Here is a 25,766-nt window from a genome sequence, read left to right as displayed (position 1 = left end):
GAACTTGCTGTTCCAACAGGACAATGCACGACCGCATGTATCCCGTGCCACTCAACGTGCTCTAGAAGGTGTAAGTCAACTACCCTGGCCAGCAAGATCTCCGGATCTGTCCCCCATGGACTACTCTGACCAACCTTTTCTGCGCTAAAATATTATTTGTGAATGCACAGGGTTGCTCCAAAATATGATGCCACAGGATATCACAGGGTGGAAATATGCAATGTAACAAGCTCTTGCATCTCTATGTTTGTGGATATTATTCTTATAATTAAGACAGTCACACTTGTTTCTAGCCATGATCCTAAACTTACATTTCTATGAAAGCTTTTCATTTATCTTCAGTCTTGATAATTAAAAATATTGCTAAAATCTGTACACTCTAAGTCTGAAAGCTAGTGAACATTCGAAGTCTTGTTTTGTGCCTATCAGTGCAACAATTTTTTTCTGACAAGGCTGTGGCTGAAAGCTGATGTGTGTCATTTAGTTGTGCCTGTTTGTAACCTAATGTGCCATCTTTGCAGTGAGTAGCAATATTTCTTCTCCTTACACTGTTAATTTGATGTGTTTCATAGAGTTGAGTTTAGTTTGGAGAGAAAAATACTATAGTCAGAGCTGAAAGAAATGTGGAGATCCTCCTTTACATGTGTTTCCATAAAAATTCAATCATTCATGTGCAGCATTCAACCAATTGTAACTTGGCATGTAAATACCATTGAATAATACATTACATTTGGTACCTCCTCTCTGCCAGAATTCCTAGCCCAGAAATGAAGATATGTTATTCCAACAGAAACCTCTAAATCTACATACAACAACCAGAACACAGTTAACACCAACACGCAGATATACAGATGTTGATTTTTCGATCCCCCAAGCATTGATGCTATTAAGTGGAATAATTCAATGTTTATCAGAAAATTTTGCAGCTTCCTGAAAGCCCTTTTTTTTGTTTAAGTATGTACAGCAGTCACAACATTTTATGGCCAGCAAGTGGGAATCACTGGGAAAAATAACAATCTTTTGGTGAAATTGATGCAAAAACCTTGTTTTCCCCCCCTCAATAAAATACATAAAAAACTGTGGTAGCTGCTAGAAACTGCAACAGCAAATGAAATAACTATTTTAAAACATGAGGAGCAAGATTACATCATTAAAAACTGTAACAAGTGAGTAACTGTATACCTAACATATTTTCAAATTATTTTCCTAGGCCGAATTTTCAACATAACAAAAAGCATACAATATTTAGTGTTTCACATCTGTGACATGTCTCTTTAGCTGTATGTGTAAACAAAAATATTAACCATTATTTCTCCTTTGTAACCATCTTAAGCTGGCAATATAACCTCCATAAGATGTTAACCTGCTGTAATTTTTCATAGAGGCTTCCAAATAAAACCAAGTAACATAGCAATACTCTTGCGTATGGCAGAACTCCCAATTTTTACTGAGACAAAGCTGCCACTTATTTTTAAAAATTTCCTGTTAACACTTCTGTATTAATAGTGAAGGAGAAATTAAAGACTGTTATAAATTCATTTTGACCCTGCTAAGCATTTCTGTTGAGAAAGTGGTTAAGTTTTACAACTACATTATTAACAATTACATTACCTGTTTAGCACTGCTCATATGGACAAAATGAGAGCTATCACACCACATATAGGCACATTTACCATGCACTACAGCATAAATTTCAACTTAATGCAGGGAAAGGGGTGGGGGGAAGAGAGGAAGAGAGAGAGAGAGAGAGAGAGAGAGAGAGAGAGAGAGAGGTGGGGGGGGGGGGGGGGGGGGGGGGGGTAAGTTACTTGATCAGCTACATCCAAGACTTGTTTATATAATCAAAAATGTCATGAAACAGTAAATCTTGTCTCTCAGCGGGGAAGAAAAAGAAAAAAAAAAATTTAAATTTATTAAATAGACCAAATTTTTAGTCTTCTTTGTCCTATGTAAACCTTCCACTGGCTGGACAATTTTCCTCAAATACCTATTTATTGTGTACAGTCATTTCTTACTCCAGAGAAGTTTTTATTATGTAAGCCATTTTTTGTAATTATGTGTGTAAACCAATTGCCATGCTCAGCACAAAAGTTCGTGAGGACAGAGGTAATGGGTAAAACTATAGGAAAGAGGCACAACTCAAGATAATAATTTTATTTTATGAAAACTGTACAATAAATCATTTATCACTAAAGGTAAAAAACTTGGTATGTTGCTCTGAACCCATTGCTTTCACTAGACAAACAGGCACAATACTTAAGTTTTACACAGTATTCCAGCATAATTACCCCTCTTCAGTCGAGAACTATCCAATGATACTTTAACACAAGTTCAGTTGTTCAAAAACATATGTTTCACATTGTTTCACTTGTCCTCCCAAGATGCCACATTAAATAAATTCAAATCACATGTACCACTTTGTCAGTTTCTCAAACAAGAGGGTAGCTTGCAGAACTTGCAATTCCACAGTTGTTATCACGGTTTCTTGCCATTTTAATATAACCATCTTCACCCCACTCTGGTCCCCAAGAATTCTTCACCAACCAGTACTGAACACCATCCTCTGTTGTCCCATAACCGACAACAAGCACTCCATGGTCAAGGTTCTCAGAGCTGCACTGTGGCTCATAGTAAACTCCTGCAAACAAATTCATTATAGCAGCATTTGCAAACTATCAAGTTTTCATGAAATGTGACAACACTAGGCATACCTTTAGAATAAAATTGGAATGAATCATGACCAGCATCAATAGCTACAGAGATTGGACCAACTGTAGCCACAGCAACTTTAAGTTGCTCTTCATCACCCTGTGGAATATCTACAAAGCCAGTGTCATCAGCTCCTACATCAATGCGTTTGAATCTACACTTGTCATCCTTTAATGAAAGAAGGAAACATGTCAAAATCAATGATGGAAAAATCAACACACTTATCACAACAGTGACTGCTACTTGTTTGCTATATTAGCTTATTAACAAAACGCTAACAGCAAAATTTCATGCAGTCTAACTTGTTCATAAGCACGTAAAACAGCAGCAATTACTTACATCACCTTCGTATGGATATGATTCTTCTGTATCAATTCCACGGTTATCTCTAACGTAAGTAAATGCCTGATCCATCAAGCCACCATTGCAGCCTTGATTTCCATATTTGTGAGAACAATCTATCAGGTTTTGTTCACTCAGGGAAGTCAGATAGCCTGCTTTCCTGAAATGTTGTCCTTCCAGTGCACCTGTCTATATGACAAAGAAATACACTAATTAGAATGATGTCTGAAAGATATTAAAAGTTAAACAATACTAGGCACATTTTTCCAAATATAAAGCTGAAGTACTTTAGTAATATTTGTCACAATCACATTGCAAAGTAATATATATATCTCAGACTCACCGAACTGAACGCCCAGCAGGAACCACATGATCCTTGATTTTTAACTTCAGTAACTGCACCATGTTTCCTCCAGTCCATATAGGGCGGTACATTTACATTTGCAGGTGGAATGAAAGTGGATCCTCTTATACCAAGAGATTCTCTTAATTTTGCGTTACGAGTTTTATTAAAGCCGTTGTATGTTGCACCGAATTCATGAGCCAACTGTTAACACATCAAACAGTCACCACACTGCAATGGATTTTTTTTTTTTTAAACCGTGTTCATAATTAACAAACTTACCAGATCACCGAACTTGTTTAACTCGAGCTGGTACGATACTTCCCCTCGTTCGAACGCAGCATTGTGTTGGGCAATTCTTTTTTTGTTTTCCATAAAAATTTTCATTCTGAATTTTTCTTCAATAGGACTCGAGTACTTTTTTCCATGTTTCAGCTGAAACAATGATCTTTATGTAGGCCTACCTCATTTCCAGAACATGTGTAACATAACTTTATATCTACCTTTAAACCAACCTCACCTTGAAAGTATTCCACTCTTCGAGAAAGAGATCGAAAACGCAACTGCTTGCGCTCCCGCAACAATACATAATAGCACCACGTACGCTTTCATCGTGGCCTGAATACAAGAAATTTTCTTGTTACTATTGCATTTAACTATAACAACGCACTGGAAGTTACTACAAGTTATTATATCAAGAAGGTTCCAAGCCTTTTGTTCGACAAAATAACGTCCTCGAAATTCTGACGCAAAACGAAACAATGATTGAATACAATCCCTCTTTCATGTATAGCACTTCCATTAACTAAAACTAGAAAAACATTTTAAAAACAGAGAATTACTTACAACACAACAAAGGAATGAGAAAAAAAAAATATAGAAAAACTTCACAGTTCTCAATACAGCTACTGACTTCCGCACGAAACCATCAGCCAACTAAAGCACAAAGGCAGAACCAGCTGTATATATACACACGATGTCAGAAGTCACGGGACTCTTCGTTGTCACCACTGCCATGCCGCCCAACAGCCAATCAGGGCTAAGCAGATGGAAAACTAGTTTTCAAGCTCGCGTTATCATATCATAATTTAGCGTGTTATAATTCCATCGCACCTGATTTTTGCTGTAAACTCGTGAAACACGGATAGTACCAGTTTAATACTTAAATACAAAACTAGACCAGTGTTTTTTATATTGACCAACAAACAGAGGTATTCTCATTAATAAACAATATTTGGAGAAAGTTAAGTAATTCAGCGACAAATGAAGTAGAAATACTTTGCCATTTGTCTCCAAAAAACTGCGCTTCATTATATTATCTACGCATCGTCCGCTATTGCAAAACTCTTTGCTTGCTATTAGTAAAAAGAAATGGCGGATCAACAGTTCGGTGTTTCAAGAGAAAATCGTGAGTTAATTGAAGCGGCAGCAAAAAGAAGGGCCTTATTACGCCAAGAGTATATTAAATTAACAACGAACCCACATCGGCATGCAACTGGAGAAGGAGGAGTACTGGTATGTTTTCTGTAACGTAGAAATCTCAATGTAGCCTATCGGTAAGGTTCGTGTTAAAAACTATTATCGCGAATTTATTGAAGTGTTAAAGTATATTGATACTTTGTTTGCAGTTGTTGGTTAGGCATTTAAGTACAAAATATAATTTGTCTTAAGTCAGTAATCTTGTATTGTCCAATACAATGTTATGCAGTTTGGGATTTAAATTGCCGGTTACAAAGCCACTCAAAGAGATCCAGGATTTTTAACAAAAATTGAGTTTGAATTTTCAGCACAGGGTTTAATCAAAAGTCGTTTGTTGTGCAAACCCATCTTGTGGAATTATTATTGCAATTGGTGTTGGTGAACAGAAGTCCGTCGTTGCTCAGGGGAGGAGGTTATGTTGGATGCTTCGTGTGTTGTGCACAGTTGAAGATAAAGAATATTAGTTTCCATGGCATACTGCAATCATGAAGGTAAAAAAAAAAAAAATTGATTAAAGAGTGCCCCCCTTGAAATCTGTGTTGTGGTGACAAGAGTTGGCGAATTCAACGAATTTGGCAGCAGGAAATCTGAAATCTGGTTGTGCTAACAAACTGAGCTGTAGCGAAACCTAATGTTTCCATTAGCGTTATATTCAAAAATGGAGGGGGGGGGGGGGGGGGGCGGTCCGGTCCGGTCCAATACGTAATTCATTGCTCCTTATGCAGAAGTGTCATATTATTCCTAGTTAGGCCTACACATTAATCACACTGTAGGCGTACTCCTCAAACCTTCGTGTTGTGTAACTCTTACAGATTCTTATTTGCCAACTTCCGTGGAGGAAAGAAAACAGAAATATCTCAGAATTGCAGTAGGCCTATGTCATATGAGTTGTGGAAATGAGACAACTTTCGTGTTAAATCATATAAAGGGTTGACTGACAGAAACCTTAGCACTCTTTTTTTGTTGGAAATATTCATGTTGTCAGCTTGAGTTTGGAATATTTTCTATTTCAGGAAAACTGACAAAAACATTGCAATCCCAGTTGTCTTGTTTATTTGTAAGTATCATAAATATTCAAATAAATGTACAGAAGTATGTGAGAGAAACATGAGAGACTGTAGAATACAGTGCACTGAGTGAGGTGGTGCAGTGGTTAGCACACTGGACTCAAATTAAGGAGGACAGTGGTTCAAATCCATATCCAGCTATCCTGATTTAGGTTTTCCGAGATTTCCCTAAATTGTAAATCGTTTGAGGCAAATACCTGGATGGTTCCTTTGAAAGGACATAGCTGACTTCCTTCCTCATCCTTCCCTAATTTGATTGGACCAATACCCTCGCTGTTTGGTCCCCTCCCCTAAATCAACAAACCAACTTGTTATGATGCAATTTGCTTCACGATTTATTGCATTTGTGGTTTCAGAAACGTAACTCCGGTCATTGTAGGAACTTAAAGTAGAGATGAATAGCCTCTATTTCATAAAAAAATAGGCAGCCCACTGCATCACAAAATTAAACTCTCATTTATTTTCTTTAAAAATAAAATTTACAATTTTAATTTAATTTTGTGACTCTTGGAGTGGTTAATGTGTTTCCATAATGTCATTCCCAAATTGTTCTTCTGCAATTTTTTTCTCTGTTGTAAAAGTGGGCATATACTGCGCCAGTCGTGGGATGACTATAACAAAAGCCTCTTCGGTTTGAGAATGAATGAATTGCATTCTTGTGGTTTGAAAGGTCTGCATTTCATAATGTCAGCCTACACAAATAATTGGACGTAAGTGTTTTACTTAAATCCACAAATACCTAAATTTTCTCCTCATTGTCATTTAAAACATTTTGAGCTTGAATAACATCTCATGTATATGCTTCATACTTACACTATGAGATGGCAAAAATAGGGCAGCACTTCTCATAATGTGTCTGTATGTTAGGAGTATACATAGAAAATGAAAATGTAAAATTCTTACAGAATGCTCACAATTATGTCTCCTAGAGAACAGCCACAGTGTTCTGTTTTCTTTATGGTAATCGTGGAGGTCAGATTCGTTTAGTTTTATTTTGCAAACATTTTCCCCTTTTTCTTTTGGAACAGATATATTAGAATTTGTTTAGTTGTTATTTGGTGTTGTATAGCAGTTAGATTGTTAAACTTAGCATTTCTTATAGGATGTGACAGCAATGGAATTAGCTAGGAGCTGGAAAGTTTTGGGAGAAAAGTATTGATTTCTGTGGGAGTTTGGAAGACAGTGAAGACGGTATGTTGTTGTAACTGAAAGACATATTCAATATGTGCAACAGTATTCTGTTTTTACACTTAATTTTTAGGAAAAAATCATGTGGTTATTCTCAAAGGATGTGTTAAAACAGCTGTTTAGGGGGTAGAACTGGTTTTTGGATTAGAATTTTGCAGCATCATGTTTAACAGTGTTTTAGATGGTAATGTTGTTTTAAAACAGTTAATATTAACTTTTTACAAACACCTGACATTGTCAGCTCTGTAGGAAGCGATCTATAATTACGAATGCTGTCTTTTTGTAGGAACATTTTATTAGCATGATCGCATATATAAGTTCATTGATAACTACTTTTAGCAAATTAAATTCATATCCTCAGATCACTAAGTACAAGGTTGTCGTGTGCATCAATCTTTGAAGTTGGACATTTTGTCATGACTGTTGGATTGCACTTTCTCACTTAGTGCACAAAAAAAATGTGCTGTAATATCAGTGTAATTTTCAATAAGCTTCCAGCAGAACAAGAAAAATTAACATTCAACTGTCAGTTTTGTATCAATGTTGGAAAACATCTTTATGGTTCACTTCATTTCATTATGTACATGCATTCCTTGGACTTACAGTACTACAGGTATTGGTCTAAGAATAAAGATGGGAACAGTCAATTTGGATATGAATTTGTGGCACTGCAGCTGCTATGATAACTTCCCATCTAGTCTTGGGCCCAGCAGTTCTAGGTCTGTTCCACACTTATTTCCACTTCATTAATGTTACATTAATAAAAATTTATCAAGCAGGTATGCCTGTTGTGTAGTAACAGGTGTGTGTTGAGTATTGAAAGACCTAGAGCCCAAGTGATTCCACATTCAAGGTTCAGTGAGCTGCTTTGTTGCCCTGCTACTCCTGCTCAGTTAGGTGTTATACTATTATAAGTTTTAATGGTCCTATGTTACTAGTTGAATTCAGATATTTTATATTTCTGAACTTCAGAGACTGTGGAATTGGAGTTCCAGTGGACAGCTACGAGGAGTCTTACTGCTAGGTGTTGTGTATCTTTGTAAAACAAACACACATTATTTCAAGAATACATCCACTTTTCTTGTTTTAAATGAAAGGTGGCATGATTTGTTGTGTGTCATCTTTCACAAATCTCACTTCATGTATTTTGATTTTTTTAATCATTCATCTTCAGAGAACAATAAGTAAAATTATCTTGTCCAGTACACAAACCCACGGACACTTTCAGTCAATCATTGCCAGTAAAATAATTTTTATTGCAGCGACACACTTCATTTGAGAAATACTATAACTAATTCTGGTTAATTCAAGTTATCTTATGATACAAGAGAGAATTGGAATTATCTGTGAAATCTTATTTGTCCTTCAGATGTATAGCTATTGTGATAGATTCTCTGATGAATGATGGACATTGGTAATCAAGTGGAAAGATGGGAGAATTTGGGGATGCTGAAGATATTATAATTTGCAGAAACCTGGTAGAATTCTGTTTATTGCAACTGATTGTAGTAAAAGTAATTTAATATAAACAGAAACTGTGCTCTGCATGTATTTAGTCATGGGATTACAGGAGTGTCCGATTCACCCGTCTGCTTTGACCCATGACATCATAAATATGTCAAAACGGTTACTTCCAGCGTATACAAAATGATGACAATAATGCCACTACATACACACGTCACTGAACATGAACAAAAATAAAAATGACACGCCTCACTCCAAAAATAGAATGAAACTAACAGGACAACCACAGAAAATTGGAGGTTTAGGGCAAGAACAAGCTAAATATACAGCAGTAAAAGAACACCACACCATCCTAAACCATAGGAATCAGGCACTTCCCTTGACCTATATAACTCAAACGCAGCTATCGATACCAAAAACCATTACCTACAACTCCGAAAAAGAGAACCAAACCACCAACAATTCAAAAACACAAATACCCCATATTCACTTTCACTACATCAATTAAAACACAACTGACCTACCAAAACACACACACACACACACACACACACACACACACACAAAAACACACAAAAACACCACCACCACCACCACCACCTGTCCCTTGAACTCACGTCAGCCTCATGTTATTACCACTAATATGAGACCAAACATATTCAGCAACAAGACCAAACATCTGCAGAATCTGTATGACAGACACCATATCATCACTCACCTCAGAACATAATGATACACTTGTGAACTTCACTGTAATATCCACACCTAACAAAAAATTCGACTTCTTTCCGCAGAACAAATACCGAACTAATCAGACCTAACAAAAATGCCAAAAACACACACACACACACACACACACACACACACACACACAAACCCTTAATAACTCACCAAAAACACTTCCACAACCCACGTTGTCACACAAACGACCTAAACTCAAATGAACCCGGTACCACACATTAAACGCAGCATGTCCATATCCACCACAAGAGGGCACCATCAAATACAACTACACAATATCTACAAACATATCCAACTCGAAAAAACTCTGCTCCATAGTGACATCACACACCACATCACCATTACATCACAGGTCAAAGCAGATGGTTGGAATTGGATGCTTCCGTTGACCCTTAGTCATTTATGAATAATGTAAATAACAAAAGTTTCATGCTAGGGAAGGTTTAACATCTTGCAAATTTGTGTAGCATTAAGCTGACAAACCTGAAAAATATTTTCATTAAGGATATCAGTATATTATTTTCACAATCTGGGACTTCAATTCTTCTTTGAAAAATCAGAAGAGGTCATAGTAAAAGTGGATTTTGTTTAGTTTTCCTCCAACTTGGCATAATGTATTCCAAGTGTAATGCTATTGCATATAGGACTAAAATTTGTTAATATACAGAACACAGCCAAATGTGTCATCATTTTATTTATTCTGACCAGTTTTGCTTGTCACATAAAACATCCTCATACAGTCATTGACATACGCCCTTCTAATGTGCAGCAGTGCCTGGATGTTTGAGATTTAACCTGTCTGTCTTCTATCAGAGTGTGACGAGTATGAAATGCACACTGCAAATCTACTATCCAGTTTCCTATACGCAGAATATCAGCTCTATTATTACAATTGAGCTTCAGCCCACCAAACTTTGAGTTTACTACTACCGCATCAGCGCAAAAGCTATATCAGCAATTGAGCCTTGCAGTGTAATTTTGATAATATAAATGAATGTGTTTCCTCATGTCCGTGGTACTATCAAAGTTTTATGCAAGCAGTCAGCCTGAAACAAAATTATCATGCACTAGTTATGTTTTGAAACTGATCAAATGCAGAATTACCAAATGCAGGATAGTTTTTTGTAGCTTCCAGTTCTCATATTGTTCTGAGTATGTGGAGTTGTTTGTATCTTCGGCGCTAGAGTAGAGGGGGGGGGGGGTGGTTGCATGTAGCTATGCAACTATCTATTTGGGTCCCCTATTTTGTGTAGAGATTTTTGTGGGAAACGTGTGTGTGTGTGTGTGTGTGTGTGTGTGTGTGTGTGTGTGTGTGTGTGTGACCTCATGTTTTGGTCTATTGTTAATAGGTATCAGAATCTAGTAGGTTCACTGCCGATCTGAAGTTAAGGACTTCTGAATGAAAACTGAAGGGAGTGAATGAAATAGCTCAGTTAGAGCTACACTACAATCCTTAGTTTTGAGGAGTATTATACTTACTGTAGGGAAGTTACACTTAACTATACAAAAAAAATACTATTTTGCTTATTCTCTTTTATTATGAAGCAAAACAGAATTAGGTGAGGGTGATATAGTGCAAAACGGCCAAGATGGAACGGCTGTAGGAAGGTGCAGACTTTGAAGAAGATGTATGGCAAAATGTCTTGCCTTAGTAAATTAAGAAGTGATTCCATCTCAGTTAAGACAGCAATTCCTACTCATTTCTAGGTGTTACCCTCCTGTAAATAATTTGGTGATGTACTTGTTACCATAAAACTCCATAAGAACCTAAATGTGGTACAGGAATTAATTTTCATTGGGATGTGATGCTACAGGTATATAAAGAACCAGCCAGACACTTGTAGAGGCGAGGAATGTTTTTTGTATGTTGTGTGCAATTTGAGGCATACCAAACAAAAAAGTTGACACTGACACATTCATCCACACATTTGAGGCAGATTAATTTCCAGAAAAGGTCAAAGTCGTGGTTTACCACTGATATGAAGCTACATTTTCCCACCCCCAATATGGTGCTTTAAATGCCAGAACTCTGAGCATTTGTTCTCACTGTACACACAACCTGATCTGTGAAGACTGTGGCCGGCCACTTCATGAAGATTCACCAGGTGCCCTACCAGTAGTCTGAGTCAATTGCAGGTTCATTCGCAAACACTTCCATGGTGTACATGTAGGCTGTGGCTTCACCTGTATCTTTCACATGGCCCTAAGGACTCGGTTAACAATGCAACTCTCCGTTGTCACTTCCTCTCGATTCTCGACACATACCAGGGCAGTGAAGTGCTTTACACCGATGGCTCGATGGATGATGGTCACGTTGGCTTTGCCTATGTTCACGGAGGACATGTAGAACGGCACTGCTTGCCAGATGGCTGCAGTGTTTTCACTGCAGAGCTGGCGACCATATCTCATCCACTTAAGCCCATCCGCTCGTGTTGAGGTGAGTCATTTCTCCTGTGTACTGACTCCATGAGCAGGATACAAGCTATTGACCAGTGCTACCTACATCATCCTTTGGTAGTGACCATCCAGGAGTCCATCTATGCTCTGGAACGGTCCAGTTGTTCAGTGATGTTTGTCTGGACCCCAGGTCACATCGGAATCCCAGGCTGACCAGTCAGGCTATGCAGTAACCGCTTATGGAGATTGCCTTCTCTGAAATTGACCTGCGTTCAGAATTATGCCCCACGGTTTTGCAGCTTTGGGATACGGAATGGCATAATCTCAGTACGCCCAACAAGCTGCATGCCATTAAGGAAACTATGGATGTGTGGAAGACCTCCATGTACGCCTCTTGCAGGGACTCTGTGGTTCTCTTTTGGCTCCGTATTGGCCATACGTGGCTGATGCATGGTTACCTCCTCCGTCGCAAGGACCCACCTCGGTGTTGCTGTGGCTCACAAGTGACAGTCATTCATCTCTTGCTGGACTGCCCACTTTTAGCTACTCTGCAGCGGACTTTTAACCTTCCTAGCACCCTACCTTTGGTGTTGGGTGACAACGCCTCAACATCAGTTTTAGTTTCACGTTTTATTCGTCAGGATGAGTTGTATCATTTGCTCTAAGTTTTAGCACATGTCCTTGTCCCTCCACCCTAGTGCTTTCAGGGTGGGGTTTTAATGTGTTGCAGAGTAGCTTGCTTTTTCTTTTTATCCTCACGGTCAGCCAGCCATGGTAACATGCTTTCTTGTTTTAACCTCTTCTACCTGTTTCTTGCGCCTTTGTGGTTTTCTTGTCCCATTTTGCCCATTTAAGTGTTTGTTGCCCTTGAGTCGTTGTTGCGATTTTTCCTTTTATTCTGTTTTGTGTTGTCTCATTGTCTTATTCTCACTCTTGTGGCATTGTTTCCTTTGGAACAAGGAGCAGATGACCTCATAGTTTGGTCCCTCCCCCTCCCCCCCTCTTTTAAACCAACCGACATGTTTCCAGTCATCAACAGTCCAGTGTCGGTGGTGATGGGCCCAGCCGAGGTGCAAAGCTTTGTTGTGCAGTCATTAAGGGTACACGGCGGGTCTTCAGCTCCGAAAGCCCATGTCCTTGATGTTTTGTTGAATGGTTCGCATGTTGATACTTGTTGATGGACCAGCATTGAAATCTGCAGCAATTTGCGAAAGGGTTGCTCTTCTGTGATGTTGAATGATTTTCTTCAGCCTTCGTTGGTCCCCTTCTTGCAGGATCTTTTTCCAGCCGCAGCCATGTGGGAGATTTGATATTTTACTGGATTCCTGATATTCACGGTACACTTGTGAAATGGTTATATGGGAAAATCCACACTTCATCCCTACTTCGGAGGTGCTGTGTCCCATTGCTCATGTGCCAACTATAACACAACGTTCGAACTCACTTAAATCTTGATAACCTGCCATTGTAGCAGCAGTAACTGATCTAACAACTGCATCAGACACTTGTCTTATATAGGTGTTGCCGACCGCAGCGCCGTATTCTGCCTGTTTACACATTGCTGTATTTGAATATGCATACCTATACCAGTTTCTTTGGTGCTTCAGTGTATTTTTACCTCTTTCTTTAATTATTTCAGAGCTCTGATTTCAATACTACTTTCAAGCCCTTGATTTTATCACTCCTAATACTTTCACAACTACATTATATTTCTGCCTGACATCACTAATACTAGATGAACTCTCTCTTGATAGAGCGACATGTGAGCTTGCTGTTTAGTCCCTTAATCCCAACTAACCATCGTCCCTCCCTCGTACACTACAGGGGATGGAACACCTTGTTTGTTTTGAAGGGTAATTAAATTAAAAAAAAAACTAGAGAAGCTTGTTTTATTCAGTGAGTACTTCAAGTTTAACTCATAACAAAATTACACATAAATCGTAATAAATTTAAAAAATAATTGAAATCATCAAAATGTTGAAAATAAATGTCGTGTATTGACGTTTTTCACAGAGCACTTATTCACTTGTCATGGAACGACAATTTGGGAGCCTTGCTCTGCAACAGGCAAGGGATTAATATGCGAGCAAGTGCTGAACTATTCGAGCATTATGTATATCCTAAACACTAGTTCCTCAGTATTATGTCAAGTAAACCTAATTCTGCGGCTAGTAAATTTTTGTGATCATTCTATTTAATTTGTCTGTGTGTTGTTATTCTAAGGAATTTGTATGATGTGATTTAACTCGTTGCTCCTGTTGTCAGTAAGTTTTGCAGTGGTCACAGCTTTACAATTTACTACTTTTAGATCAGGTGGCTCAACCTATATGGGGGTGCGAAACTTTGAGCACTATCGGCTGGGATTCAAAATCTGTTGTTGGTTCCAGAAGAGACCACCACCTACAGAGAAATGAGGACTGATGAAGTGCTGCAGTGTTTAAACCAACCTTGGGCTTTGAAGACACCTCTGGCTTTTTTGTCACAGACAGTCATGCCACTGTCCGGCAGCAAACACAGCTCCCCCCCCCCCCCCCCCCCCCCCTCCTCCCCGTTACTAACAATTGTTAAGCATATCGTGCACAAGGTGTGTGATGTTAATATTGTCTGCCAAATCATCATTAATGGAGGTTTTGAATTTTACAAACTCTGTAATGTACTTGGTTGCCTCGGACGATGATCTTTAGGAAATCTTAGTAACACAAACTGATAGGTGGGTCTCCATGCTTGACAGTAATAAATGCTGAAATAATTGTTTGCTGAAATCCAGTTTATCTATATGTTGCAAGTGAACTGGGAGTCTCATAGTGTCCTTTGTGCTTTCGTATCCTTGGTACCCCCAGACAAGTAATATTAGAGGGAGGTCAACTGGCTCAAGAATAATGTAATGCCCCAGTATGTTGTTTAGTGATATTGAATGTTAGAAAAAGTTGCATACTATTCTTTATCAGGGTGAAGGTTCAAGTTCTGGCGACAGTGAGGATAGTGACTGAGTATTCATGTGTGTGTCTTTGCGTGTAATCTTGATTCGAGGGAATGTGAGCGTGCTTCATTCATTTGCCAGAAATGAGTTTTTCCTTTGTCAGTCTGTGTATAACAGAACAAGTCTTTAGTCTGTGATAACCTTGCTGCATTGTGATGTATAGCCGTTATTAAAGAAAATAAATGATAGCAACGCCTCAGAAATTTTTTTTGAAAAATCATGGTTTGCGAACAGCTACATTTGTCACTTTATTAAGCAACCAGTTTCTGTCATAAACAGACCATACTCAAGTATATTGTGACATCGTCATGAGATGAGATGTATGAGAACCTAGAACAACTATCAAGCTTCATGTCACAAACCAACATATCAGTCCAGGTGTAAATGTGGAGGAACACATATAGCATCGAGACTATGTTGGGTGAAGCACATGCCAAGACTGTGCTTTTTGGAAATTTGTGGTAAGGCCTTACGAGACCAAACTGCTGAGGTCATCGGGCCCTAAGCCTACACACTACTTACTCTTAACTTAAAACTAGCTTATGCTATGGACAACATGCGCACCCATGCCCGAGGGAGGACTCGAACCTCCGATGGGGGCAGCTGCACGGACCGTGACAAGGCTCCTCAGACCGCACCGCTACCCCATGCGGCAAGACTGTGCCTCCCCACACTTCTACTAAATGCTATATATGCTCCAACTGTGAGCAAACAATGAGTTTTCGTAAATAAACGCATTTTAATCACAGTCTGTATAACTTACATGCTTTCACAGGAGTAACAAAATGTGAAAACCTGCATTGTACATGGCAACATTTCTCTCATTGAGTAATAGACTCATCTGGTGACTGAAGGAAGAATGTCGGGTGACATAAGACATCAACAAGAATGTTGAACTGTAATCATGCTGCGCCCGCCCCCCCCCCCCCCCCCCCCCCCCCAATGTCGCTATTCACAGCTAGGAATTGTGCTTAAGTTTTTCCGGAGGTCAGCACATAAACGCCAAAGTTATATTGTTCAAATTTAACTTTCTTTAAGAGTTTCAATGTGTAATGTCTGTCGTTACATTCTGCTCTGAAACTGAGCAGTGGGTGTGATGTAATGGAGCGCGATATGGATTAATTTATTGATTGTGCTGATATTATCCCGTTTCCTTGTTATTTTCGCGGCTTTCGCATTAGTTGTGACAGGAAATTCCACCGATAAATATAACCGGCGGGGGAATTGAGACAATGTTATTGAAAAGAAAGGGGGAGCAAATGAAGATGATATGTGAAGTATCACACTCCGAGGAGTATTTGGCAAAGCATTGAACGACAGAAGTCGAAACAAAGCCTCAGCAGTAGACGAAATTGTCTCAGAATTACTGGTATCCTTGGGAGAACTAACAATGGAAAAACTGGTTCACCTGGTACAAAAAATACGAGACGAGCGGAATACTCTGACTTTTAGATGTATGCTATAATCCAGATTCCGAGGAGGGCAGAGGCTGACGTGTGAATATTAAAAAGGTACCAGTTTAATTAGTTGCAAAATGTTAACACTAATTATTTACAGAAGAATGGAGAAAACTGGTTGAAGCCGATCTCAGGGAATAGCAGGTTGAAGAGAAGTAATAGAAACACACGAGGCAGTGCTCATTATACGAAGTACCTTAAAAAAGACCTTGAAGAAAGGAAAACCAATGTTTATAGCATGTATAGATTTAAAGAAAGTGTTTGGACAGTGTTGAGTGGAATGCACTCTGCGAAATTATAAAGGTAGCTAGGATGAAATACAGTGAGCGAAAATAATATGTAAGTTGCATAGAAACCACTCTGCACTTATAAGACTCGGACGTGAAAGGGAAGCAGTGGTTGCGAGAGCGCGCGCTCGCGCCCCTGTCCGCAATGTTATTCAACCTTTACATTGAGCATGCTGCAAAGGAAACCAAGAAGAACTAAGGAAGGCAAATTGAAGTTCAGGGAGAAGATATAAGGTGAACATCAGCATCAGTAAAATGAGGGTAATGTAATGTAGTCGAAATAAATCAGGGGAGTCTGAGGGACTTTTAAAAATGGAATATAAATTTAAATGTTAGGAAGTATTTTCTGATGGTATTCGAACGGAAGAGAATAGAAGCTTTTATAACCTTATGCTATAGGAGAGTGTCGAAAATCGGATGGATCAATGGGATAACTAATGTGGAGTACTGAGTTGAACTGAAGAGAAAATAAAATCATGAGACAACTTGACTAAGAGAATGTATCGATTCCTAGCTACACATGATAAGACTTACAGGAATCGTCATTTTGGTAATGGAGGCGAGTGTGTAAGGTAAACTTTCTGGGTGGGGGATCCAGACCTGACTACAGTAAGCATGTTCAGATGAATGGTGGTTGCAGTAGTTGCACAAAGGCTAGCATGGCATAGACTAGCATGAAGAGCTGCATCAAAACCAGTCTTCGGACTGAAGACCAGTAAAACAACATTAGTTGCGATCTTTTTGAGCAAATAACTGTTATTACCAACAATTAGATAGGAGAGTACGAGTAAATTAATTATTTGCTGATATGATTTCTGTTCTGTTCTTATCATCTACAAATTAATACATCTAAGTAGGGTCCCCAGGCACTTTGGGCTATACTTTCTCATGACATAGTACCGCTGCGTTCAAATCTAAATTTACACCTTTTGTTGTTTCACAATTCATCCATACAAAGTGATCGCAGAAAATATTTTGCGTGCAGATACGAGAGCTTGTTTTTCATATTAAATTTTTTTTCAATCGTAAGTACTCGCATCAGGTGAAAGATGAGTAACATTATAACGTGCACATAATGGATAGAAGTGTTCGTTATGGAGGTGAACATGATTCAAATACTTATTCTCTTTGACCATGCTTCTTCCCCTCCCCTTTCCTGCCTTCCTCTACAGCGAAAAGTATCAGGCGGCCGTGTCTGATAATGTGTCATTATAAAGAAATAAGAAGTCTGTGAAGACGTCCTGTCTTTGTCATACAGAGCTAGTCTTTATGACTGCCAGGGAAATTGTGCTACCCTTGGGAGTCCGTTGGGGGAGGCGACGAAATATACTAGAAACAGAGATTAGGTTTTACAAAGACACGAATCATTGGAGATCCAACGATACGTCGATAACCACTTGGTTCATATTGGTTCCTATAATACAGAAACGTCATCTTCAATAATACCCTTCGTAAGAAGAAGCAAAGGAAGAAAATTAATCCGTATACTGTAATTTAAAAAGGGATGGTATATACTATTCTGGCTGTCTGGAACATTGTGTTGGTCAGATCTAACGAAGTAAAACCTTTTTTACTTTCGATAGAGGAGCGACAACTTTCCTTCGTGTTAAGTTGTGGTGGTCAAATTTGTGTCCCCCTCAGATTACAACCGTATCACCCATAACTAATTATCGCAACCTTATTTGGACTCTTGGAAGGAGGCAAATTCGTAATCAGAAGACACAATGCGTAGGACTTCAGAGTGTAAAAGAGAAAAAAAAGATTCATTTTTTCCCTCCTGTTACCTAAATACATGGAAGGAAGTTGTAGATCATTTTAGAAAAAGAAAACTTCATTGCTCGACGGTAAATACTACGTTGAGCGATGAAACTGAAAATTTAAAAGCAGCAGTCTGTATGGATTCAAAGAAAGTGGCACCCATACGATCAGCCACTGTAATGAGGCACTGCAGTTCCACGGACAGAGCCGACAATGAACGTGGCATAACCTTAGAAATTAGTTGTATGAATTTAGCCGTAATCATTTGACAAACGGAAACAAATGTTAAACTAAGTTCTGCTGACCGTTTTCAAAAATGGTTCAAATGGCTCTGAGCACTATGGGACTCAACATCTTAGGTCATCAGTCCCCTAGAACTTAGAACAACTTAAACCCCATGCCCGGATCGTTTACAGATCTAGCGCGCGATATTTTGTAATGAAGCATATGAACGATTATAATTTTTTTTTGGGGGGGGGGGGCATAAAAACAACAGTGCCCCTGTTTACGCGTAATATACACGGGTGTGCAAAACTTACGAAGGTCTTTCAATGGTGTCATTGCTAAACAATGACCTTACATAAAAAGAACTGCTACAGTATAGTAGGGATTGTAACTGAAAGAAATGCGCAATGAGAACAGCAGAAATTATATTTTTATTCAAGACAATATTTACACTAAAGTCACCCCGATTCGTGATGGTACCCTGGACCTTATAAACGCGGGACATGATTCTTATTTAATACGGTGTGTGATGATGACGGACGGCAGTGCATGCTCTGCAGCATTTTCCATGCTGGCCACAATATTGGTAAGGAGTTCTGGCGGTAGGCCATATTTCTGTCAATTACGTTCTGTACTATATTGTAGCTGTTCTTTCTGTGTATGCGGCAAGTTCCGTTGAACTATGTTACTTGGCAGTGAAACATCTACATCTACATCCACATCATACTCCGCAAGCCACCTAATGGTGTGTGGCGGAGGGGTACCACTATCTGACCCCTCCGACCCTGTTCCACTCGCGAATAGTGCGTGTGAAGAATGACGGTAAACCTCTGTATTGGCTCTAATTTCTCTTATTTTCTCCTCGTGGTCAATACGCGTGATGTATGGGGGGGGGGGGGGGGGAGGAGGAAGTAATATGTTGTCTGACTACTCCTGAAAAGTGCTCTCTCGAAACTTCAGTAGTAAATCTCTCCGTGATGCACAACGTCTCTCTCGTAACATTTTCCAGTGGAGTTTGTTTAGCATCTCCGTAACATTGTCTCCCCAGCTAAACGATCCCGTGACGAAACGCGCCGCTCTTCGTTGGATCTTCTCTATCAGTCCTACCTGATAGGAATCCCAGATAGATGAACAGTACTCAAGAATCGGGCGACCAAGCACCTTATAAGCCATTTCTTTCGTGGATGAGTTACATTTTCGTAAGATTCTTCCGATGAATCGGAGTCTGGTGTCTGCTTTTCCCACTATCTGTTTTATATGGTCATTCCACTTAAGGTCGCTCTGGATATTTACGCCTATATATTTTACGACATACGCTGTCTCCCACTGTTTGTCATCAATAGTGTAGTTGTACAGTAGTGGATTTCTTTTCCTATGTATGCACAATATGTTACATTTATTTACGTTCAGGGTCAACTGCCAGAGTCTGCACCATTCATCAATTCTCTACAGGTCGTTCTGCAAATTTTTACTATCTTCTGGCGTTGCTACTTCGGTATAAGCGACTGCATCATCTGCGAATAGCCTTAAAGAGCATCCGACGCTTTCTGCTAGATCATTTATATATATTATGAACAGCAGCGGTCCTGTCACACTTCACTGTTTTACTACAGATATTACCTTTACATCTACCGATTTAGTTGCGTTAAGAGCGACGTGTAGAGTTATATCTGCTAGAAAGTCTTGAATGCAATCGGAGGTCTGCTCCGATACGCCGTAAGCTCGTATTTTTTCATTAAACGGCAATGCGGTGCGGTGTCAAATGCCTTACTGAAATCAAGGAACACAACATCGACCTGAGCGCCGCTGTCCACTGCGCTGTGGATCTCATGGAGGAACAGAGCGAGCTGAGTTTCGCAGGATCTCTGTTTGCGGCATCCATGTTGATTTTTATACAGGAAATTTTCATTTTCCAAAAACGTCATAATTCTTGAGCATAAAACATGTTCCATAATTCTACAACAGATTGACGTCAACGATATAGGTCTATAATTGTGTGGATCTGTATTACGGCCTTTCTTAAAAACGGGAATAACCTGCGCTTTTTTCCATCCATTAGGTATTTTCCTTGCTCAAGCGATCTACGATAAATTATTGCTAGAAGGGTAGCAAGTTATTTCGCATAATCTTTATAGAATCTTATAGGTATCTCAACTAGTCCTGAAGCCTTTCCACTATTAAGCGGTTGTAGCTGCTTTTCAATTCCGCGATCGGTTATTTCAATATCTGCCATTTCGACGTTGCACGACGGTTGAAAGGAGGGACAATGTTACGATCTTCCGCGGTGAAACAACTTCGGAAGACCGAATTCAGTATTTCGGCCTTCTCTCTGTTATCTTCCGTTTCGGTGCCGGTGTGGTCACTGAGAGAATGAATAGATGATTTTGACCCACTTACTGATTCTACGCCGGCTTTGTGACCGAGCGGTTCTAGGCGCTTCAGTCCGGAATCGCGCTGCTGCTACGGTCGCAGGTTCGAATCCTGCCTCGGGCGTGGATGTGTGTGATGTCCTTAGGTTTATGTAGTTTGAAGTCTAGGGGACTGATGGCCTCAGATGTTAAGTCCCATAGTGCTTACAGCCATATGAACAATTTTTGAACTGATTTTACATACGACCAAAATCTCCTAGGGTAATTACTCAGGTCGGTTGACAACGTCTTACTTTCAAAATCAGTGAACGCTTCTCTCATTGCTTTTCTTACGCTCATTTTCGCTTCGTTCAGCTTTTGTTTGCCTGCTAGGTTTTTACTTTTCTTGAATCTGAGATGAAGTGCTCTTTGTTTACGTAGCGCTTTTCTAACATGGCTATTAAACCATGGTGGATCCCATCCCTTAAAACCTTACTCGGAACATACTTGTCGAGGGTATATTGAACATAATGCGAAAGTTACTTTTGTCCTTAAGTTTTGCATGCCCATGTATTATTTCTGCAAGTTAGTGACGCATGTATTTTCGAAGTATACATACTATATATTTCGAAATTTACTAGGCTCGAAGGAGACGCATCATCCGTGATTTGATCTCATGAATCTGCAGCGACATTAGCGTTAACAGTAGCTTTGTCATTTGCATCTTGAATGTTATGTCACATTGCCAGTCTTTCCCAAAGTATTTGGTTTGTGTCACTCGTATCCTTAACCGTCTTAGTCGCTGATACAGCTTTTCCATTCTGACTAGTAGCAGTCTGGTATGTTTGATAGCAAACATAGTAGCCATCTGCCACTTCCTGTCGCAAACAAAGCGTATTGTGCCCTCAAATAAGAAACTATTGTGTAAGCATATATTGTTAAGAGTATTCTGACGTAGCGCCTAATGCGCTAGTTTATCTCTCTCATGTGACAGATTTTGGAGGATGTTTTCCTTGTTTGTGGATGAGGTGCAGAGTTTAAGGTTCATGTTAGTCACACCACCGAAAGGCGATAGCAAGCAATACCAAAGCGCTCCTGTGTTCAGCGCCCGTACGCGGACTGCAAAACAAAATATTTTATCTTTCCTCTTATACCTGGCAGTGGTTTGTCAAACTCAGTTCTTTATTTTGCCTGCATTGACACGTGGGTTGCCATGACATTATGTTTTGGTAAAACCCTTCGAATCCAGTTAAAAGTAGCAGATCATCGCTCATGTCCGCGATTCCTTGTGTCTGGAAAGTAGCTGTTACAGGATTTGTTAAAGTTTAATCATGAAGACTTAAAAAATTGTGGTTCGTTGGTTATCATTTGATTTCGCCTAGCCGGCCGCTGTGGACGAGCGGTTCTAGGCGCTTCAGCCCGGAACCGCGCCGCTGCTACGGTCGCAGGTTCCAATCCTGCCTAGGGCATGGATGTGTGTTGTCCTTAGGTTTAGTTAGGTTTATGTAGTTCTAAGTCTAGAGGACTGATGACCTCAGATATTAAGTCCCATAGTGCTCAGAGCCATTTGAACCATTTTGGCTTCGCCTATCACGTTAGTTAATGTACCATTTGTGGGTGTAGATATCGGTAGCTAAATTTTAGTGACTGTTAACCCTTCATTTCTGTAGTTATACAGTTCGGGACAAATAGAAGAATTGTATCCAGAATGAGATTTTCACCCTGCTGCGGAGTGTGCGCTGATATGAAATTTCCTGGCAGATTAGAACTGTGTGCCCTACCGAGACTCGAACTCGGGACCTTTGCCTTTCGGGGGTCCCGAGTTCGAGTCTCGGTCGGGTACACAGTTTTAATCTGCCAGTAAGTTTCAGAAGAATTGTAAGTTACTCAAACAACGCTAGGTACTTTAATTGAGGCAAGTTTGTGAAATTCTTGTTAACAGCTTGACATTTCATTTGATTACACGAAACGTCATGGGGCTTGGAAGTTGGTGAGTTCTGATATTAGAATTCCTTTTTCCTGTCTTGGATGTGTGTGGGATGGGATGGAGTCGCTGAAGCCCAAGCCGGAGATCGTGGGATCGAGTTCCGTATCGATAGTAACGATTTGAGTTGGCAGAGGTCTTGCGTTGCCAAAATATTAAACAACTCTGTTATTTCCTTTATTCGTCGCACAAGAGCTTTACATATAGACTCTTCGCCGTTAGTAACAGTTTCTCTCTTCCTATGAATAATAAAGTGGCTTTTACAATATTAATTTGAATTGAGAACGGGGATGGAAACATGTCTTATAACTAAGACATAAACCAAGCCTCGTTTACTTATCACTGGCACTCCGTAGAGACGTGTAAATGGGATGACAGTTATTCCAGCACGTAGCATTAAAACAAGGTCATTAGGAACGACATATTGAATTTCAGATTTTCTCATTTAAGCTAACATCTGTTGAACTCATCTAATTCTCTCTTGCATTGCAAGCAAGCGTCCTCACTGATGGTAGCTTGCGTTTTAGGAAGTATTTACGTGACTTGTTTCGGGACCAGGCCCTTCTCCGAAAGTGGTGAAAAATTTCCGTTGCTGATGGACAGTGTCCGATAGCCGTCGCTCCACGTACGCAAACAATGGCTACTTGCTCAGGCTTCTATGGCACAGCCGTTGACCACGACGAGTTGTTCGGAAAGTGGCACACGGCTGCTTCCTTGTTAGCGTTCGCGTCCGGAATCCAGCGCATTGTTAAAGCGCCCACTGCGAGTATTAATGTCTTTTCTATGTGTACTGTATTTCCTTTATATCTTACTCTCCTCATAGACAAACAAGAACCGACATTAATTGTTGTTGTTGTGTAAGGCGTAGTTGATGTACTACTGTTTTGACATGATACGACCACGAGCGAATCCTTGCTTTAGAGAATCGTAAACAGCCTGAGTTGCTGGTCAGTGAAGTTCAGTGGCGGAACCTCTGCACGTGGCGTGATAAGTGCCTGACCGGGTCACGACAATCGTAGCTGCACGCTTACGAGCGCTCATATATTTAAGTATGAATTTTACGTGAAATAACGCCCTCTCAAGTAATACGGCAGTAAATTTTTGAATATTTTGTCTGAGTTTACTGGAATGCCCATCCGGTCCTACCGTTCGACGGTTTCCATAAATTTCCTAAATCACGGTGCAAGTGGCATGGCTCACACAACAAAGCTACCTTAGTTATTTTGTGAAGGTTCGTTAGGACCAATCTAATGCTCTCTCCCAAGCTATCGCGCTTATTGTTGTACGTCAGACGCAAAAGAAGAAACAATTTTCTGTGGAAATCGGTATCGTACTGGATAAAAACAAGTCGTTGTTCAATGTTATTACAAGAAATCAGTAAAAGTTCTTGACCGATTTACTTTTAAGTTCTTACAAGATACTGTTAACTTTCGTACAGACATAGGCAATAATTTTTTAGCAACAATGTACTGGTTTTGTTAAAGCAGACTGCGAGAAATAAAATGCTGTGCTGTGCTTTGCTGTGAAAATGTGCGGTTTAGTTTTCTTTCTAGCAATCAGTTCCGACTATAGTACCAGGGCCTTTTAGCCATTAGACGAACTGTTTCTCTCATAGTGCTTGATTTGTGACGGTGCGCACTGGTGCGCCGTGCTGGTACCCCTGACGGAAAAAAGGCGTTAAAATAACTTTCTAAGGCGTCTAAATTTAAAAAAGAATCCCCGCCCCCTGAAAGGTCACGTAACGGAGAATACGGCAATGCGGTCGGCAGCGCCGATATAAGACAAGTGTCTGGCGCACTTGTTAAATCGGTTACTGCCGCTTCAGTGGCAGGTTATCAAGATTTAAGTGAGTTTGAACGTTGTGTTATAGTCGGCGCACGAGCGATGGACACAGCATCTCCTAGGTACCGATAAAGTGGGGATTTTCCCGTACGACCATTCACAAGTGTACCGTGAATGTCAGGAATCCCCTAAAACATGAAATCTCCGACATCGCTGCGGCCGGAAAAAGGTCCTGCAAGAACAGGACCAACGACGACTGAAGAGAATCTTTCAACGTGACAGAAGTGCAGTCCTTCAACAAATTATTGAACATATCTGGGATGCGTTGCATCGTGCTGTTCAGAAGAGATCTCCACCCCTCATACTCTTCCGGATTTATGGACAGCCCTGCAGGATTTATGGTGTCAATTCCCTCCAGCATTACTGCAGACATTAGTCCAGTCCATGCCACGTCGTGTTGCGACACTTCTGCTTGCTCGTGGAGGCCCTACATGATATTAGGCAGGTGCACCCGTTTCTTTGGCTCTTCAGTGTATTTATAGTTATGCTTTATACATAATTTTATCAAAGACTGTGCGTGCTACAATCTGCTGTTTTGTTTCCTTCCTCGCAGTCGGTTTTAACAGAGAAAGGAACATTGTATTTATGGCTTATCGGCGTGATGATTAGAATATTTTTATGGAATCTGAATCATCCGAAACTTTGTAATCCTACCAGTTTGCAGATTAAAACTATGCGAATACTGTCACACTGATTTGCCAGTTTATTTTAAGCGACTTCAGTTCCCAATCAATGTATCCTTTGCACTAACAATAAACAAGGTTCATGGTCACAGAGAGGCGGGGGGGGGGGGGGGTGGGAAGAGGAGGTGGACAAAGAAGGGGGGGGGCGGCGGCGAGGAGATGGAGAGAGAAAAGGAGAAGGATGTGGAGAGAGGAGAGGCTGAGGACGACAGAGAGGGAGGAGGAGATTAGGACGCGTATGCAATTCTCATTTATCAATTGCTAAGCATTGTCATGTTCGCTAATACATTATACAGGGTGTCGGAGAAATGTTGCAACGAAAGGGAGGGGTTCTAGATACTGTCTCGAAGAACAAAGCGAGAATAGGAACCCATGTTCCTGCCATTAGATCACTCGCTTCCACAACAAACGTGGTTTTGTACACTCATGGATCGTAGGTGGAACGTCTTGCTATGTTGTTTGTTATTCAGTG

At 40.0% G+C, this 25,766-nt stretch overlaps 2 protein-coding genes across 2 annotated transcripts in view; one reads left to right on the top strand and one right to left on the bottom strand.

The window, feature by feature from the left end:
- Nucleotides 1-2,139: 2,139 nt before the first annotated feature.
- Nucleotides 2,140-4,006, bottom strand: LOC124555320 (cathepsin L-like). Its single transcript, XM_047129199.1, is given in 7 exon segments — nt 2,140-2,638; nt 2,712-2,877; nt 3,049-3,240; nt 3,395-3,598; nt 3,677-3,829; nt 3,915-3,949; nt 3,952-4,006. Coding segments are annotated over 7 exon segments (1,014 nt in total). The 3' UTR covers nt 2,140-2,429.
- Nucleotides 4,007-4,419: 413 nt separating this feature from the next.
- LOC124555321 overlaps nt 4,420-25,766 on the top strand; it is a 96,203-nt gene continuing 74,856 nt past the window's right edge. The window contains exon 1 of the mRNA XM_047129200.1: nt 4,420-4,909. Within this exon, the coding sequence (XP_046985156.1) occupies nt 4,766-4,909 (144 nt within the window). The 5' untranslated portion in view covers nt 4,420-4,765. The remainder of the gene's footprint in view (nt 4,910-25,766) is intronic.

The sequence above is a fragment of the Schistocerca americana genome, chromosome X (assembly GCF_021461395.2).
Source record: "Schistocerca americana isolate TAMUIC-IGC-003095 chromosome X, iqSchAmer2.1, whole genome shotgun sequence".
NCBI classification, from domain to species: domain Eukaryota; kingdom Metazoa; phylum Arthropoda; class Insecta; order Orthoptera; family Acrididae; genus Schistocerca; species Schistocerca americana.
The sequence above is the reverse complement of the archived record's forward strand: the minus strand, read 5'-3'. Positions and strand labels throughout refer to the sequence as shown.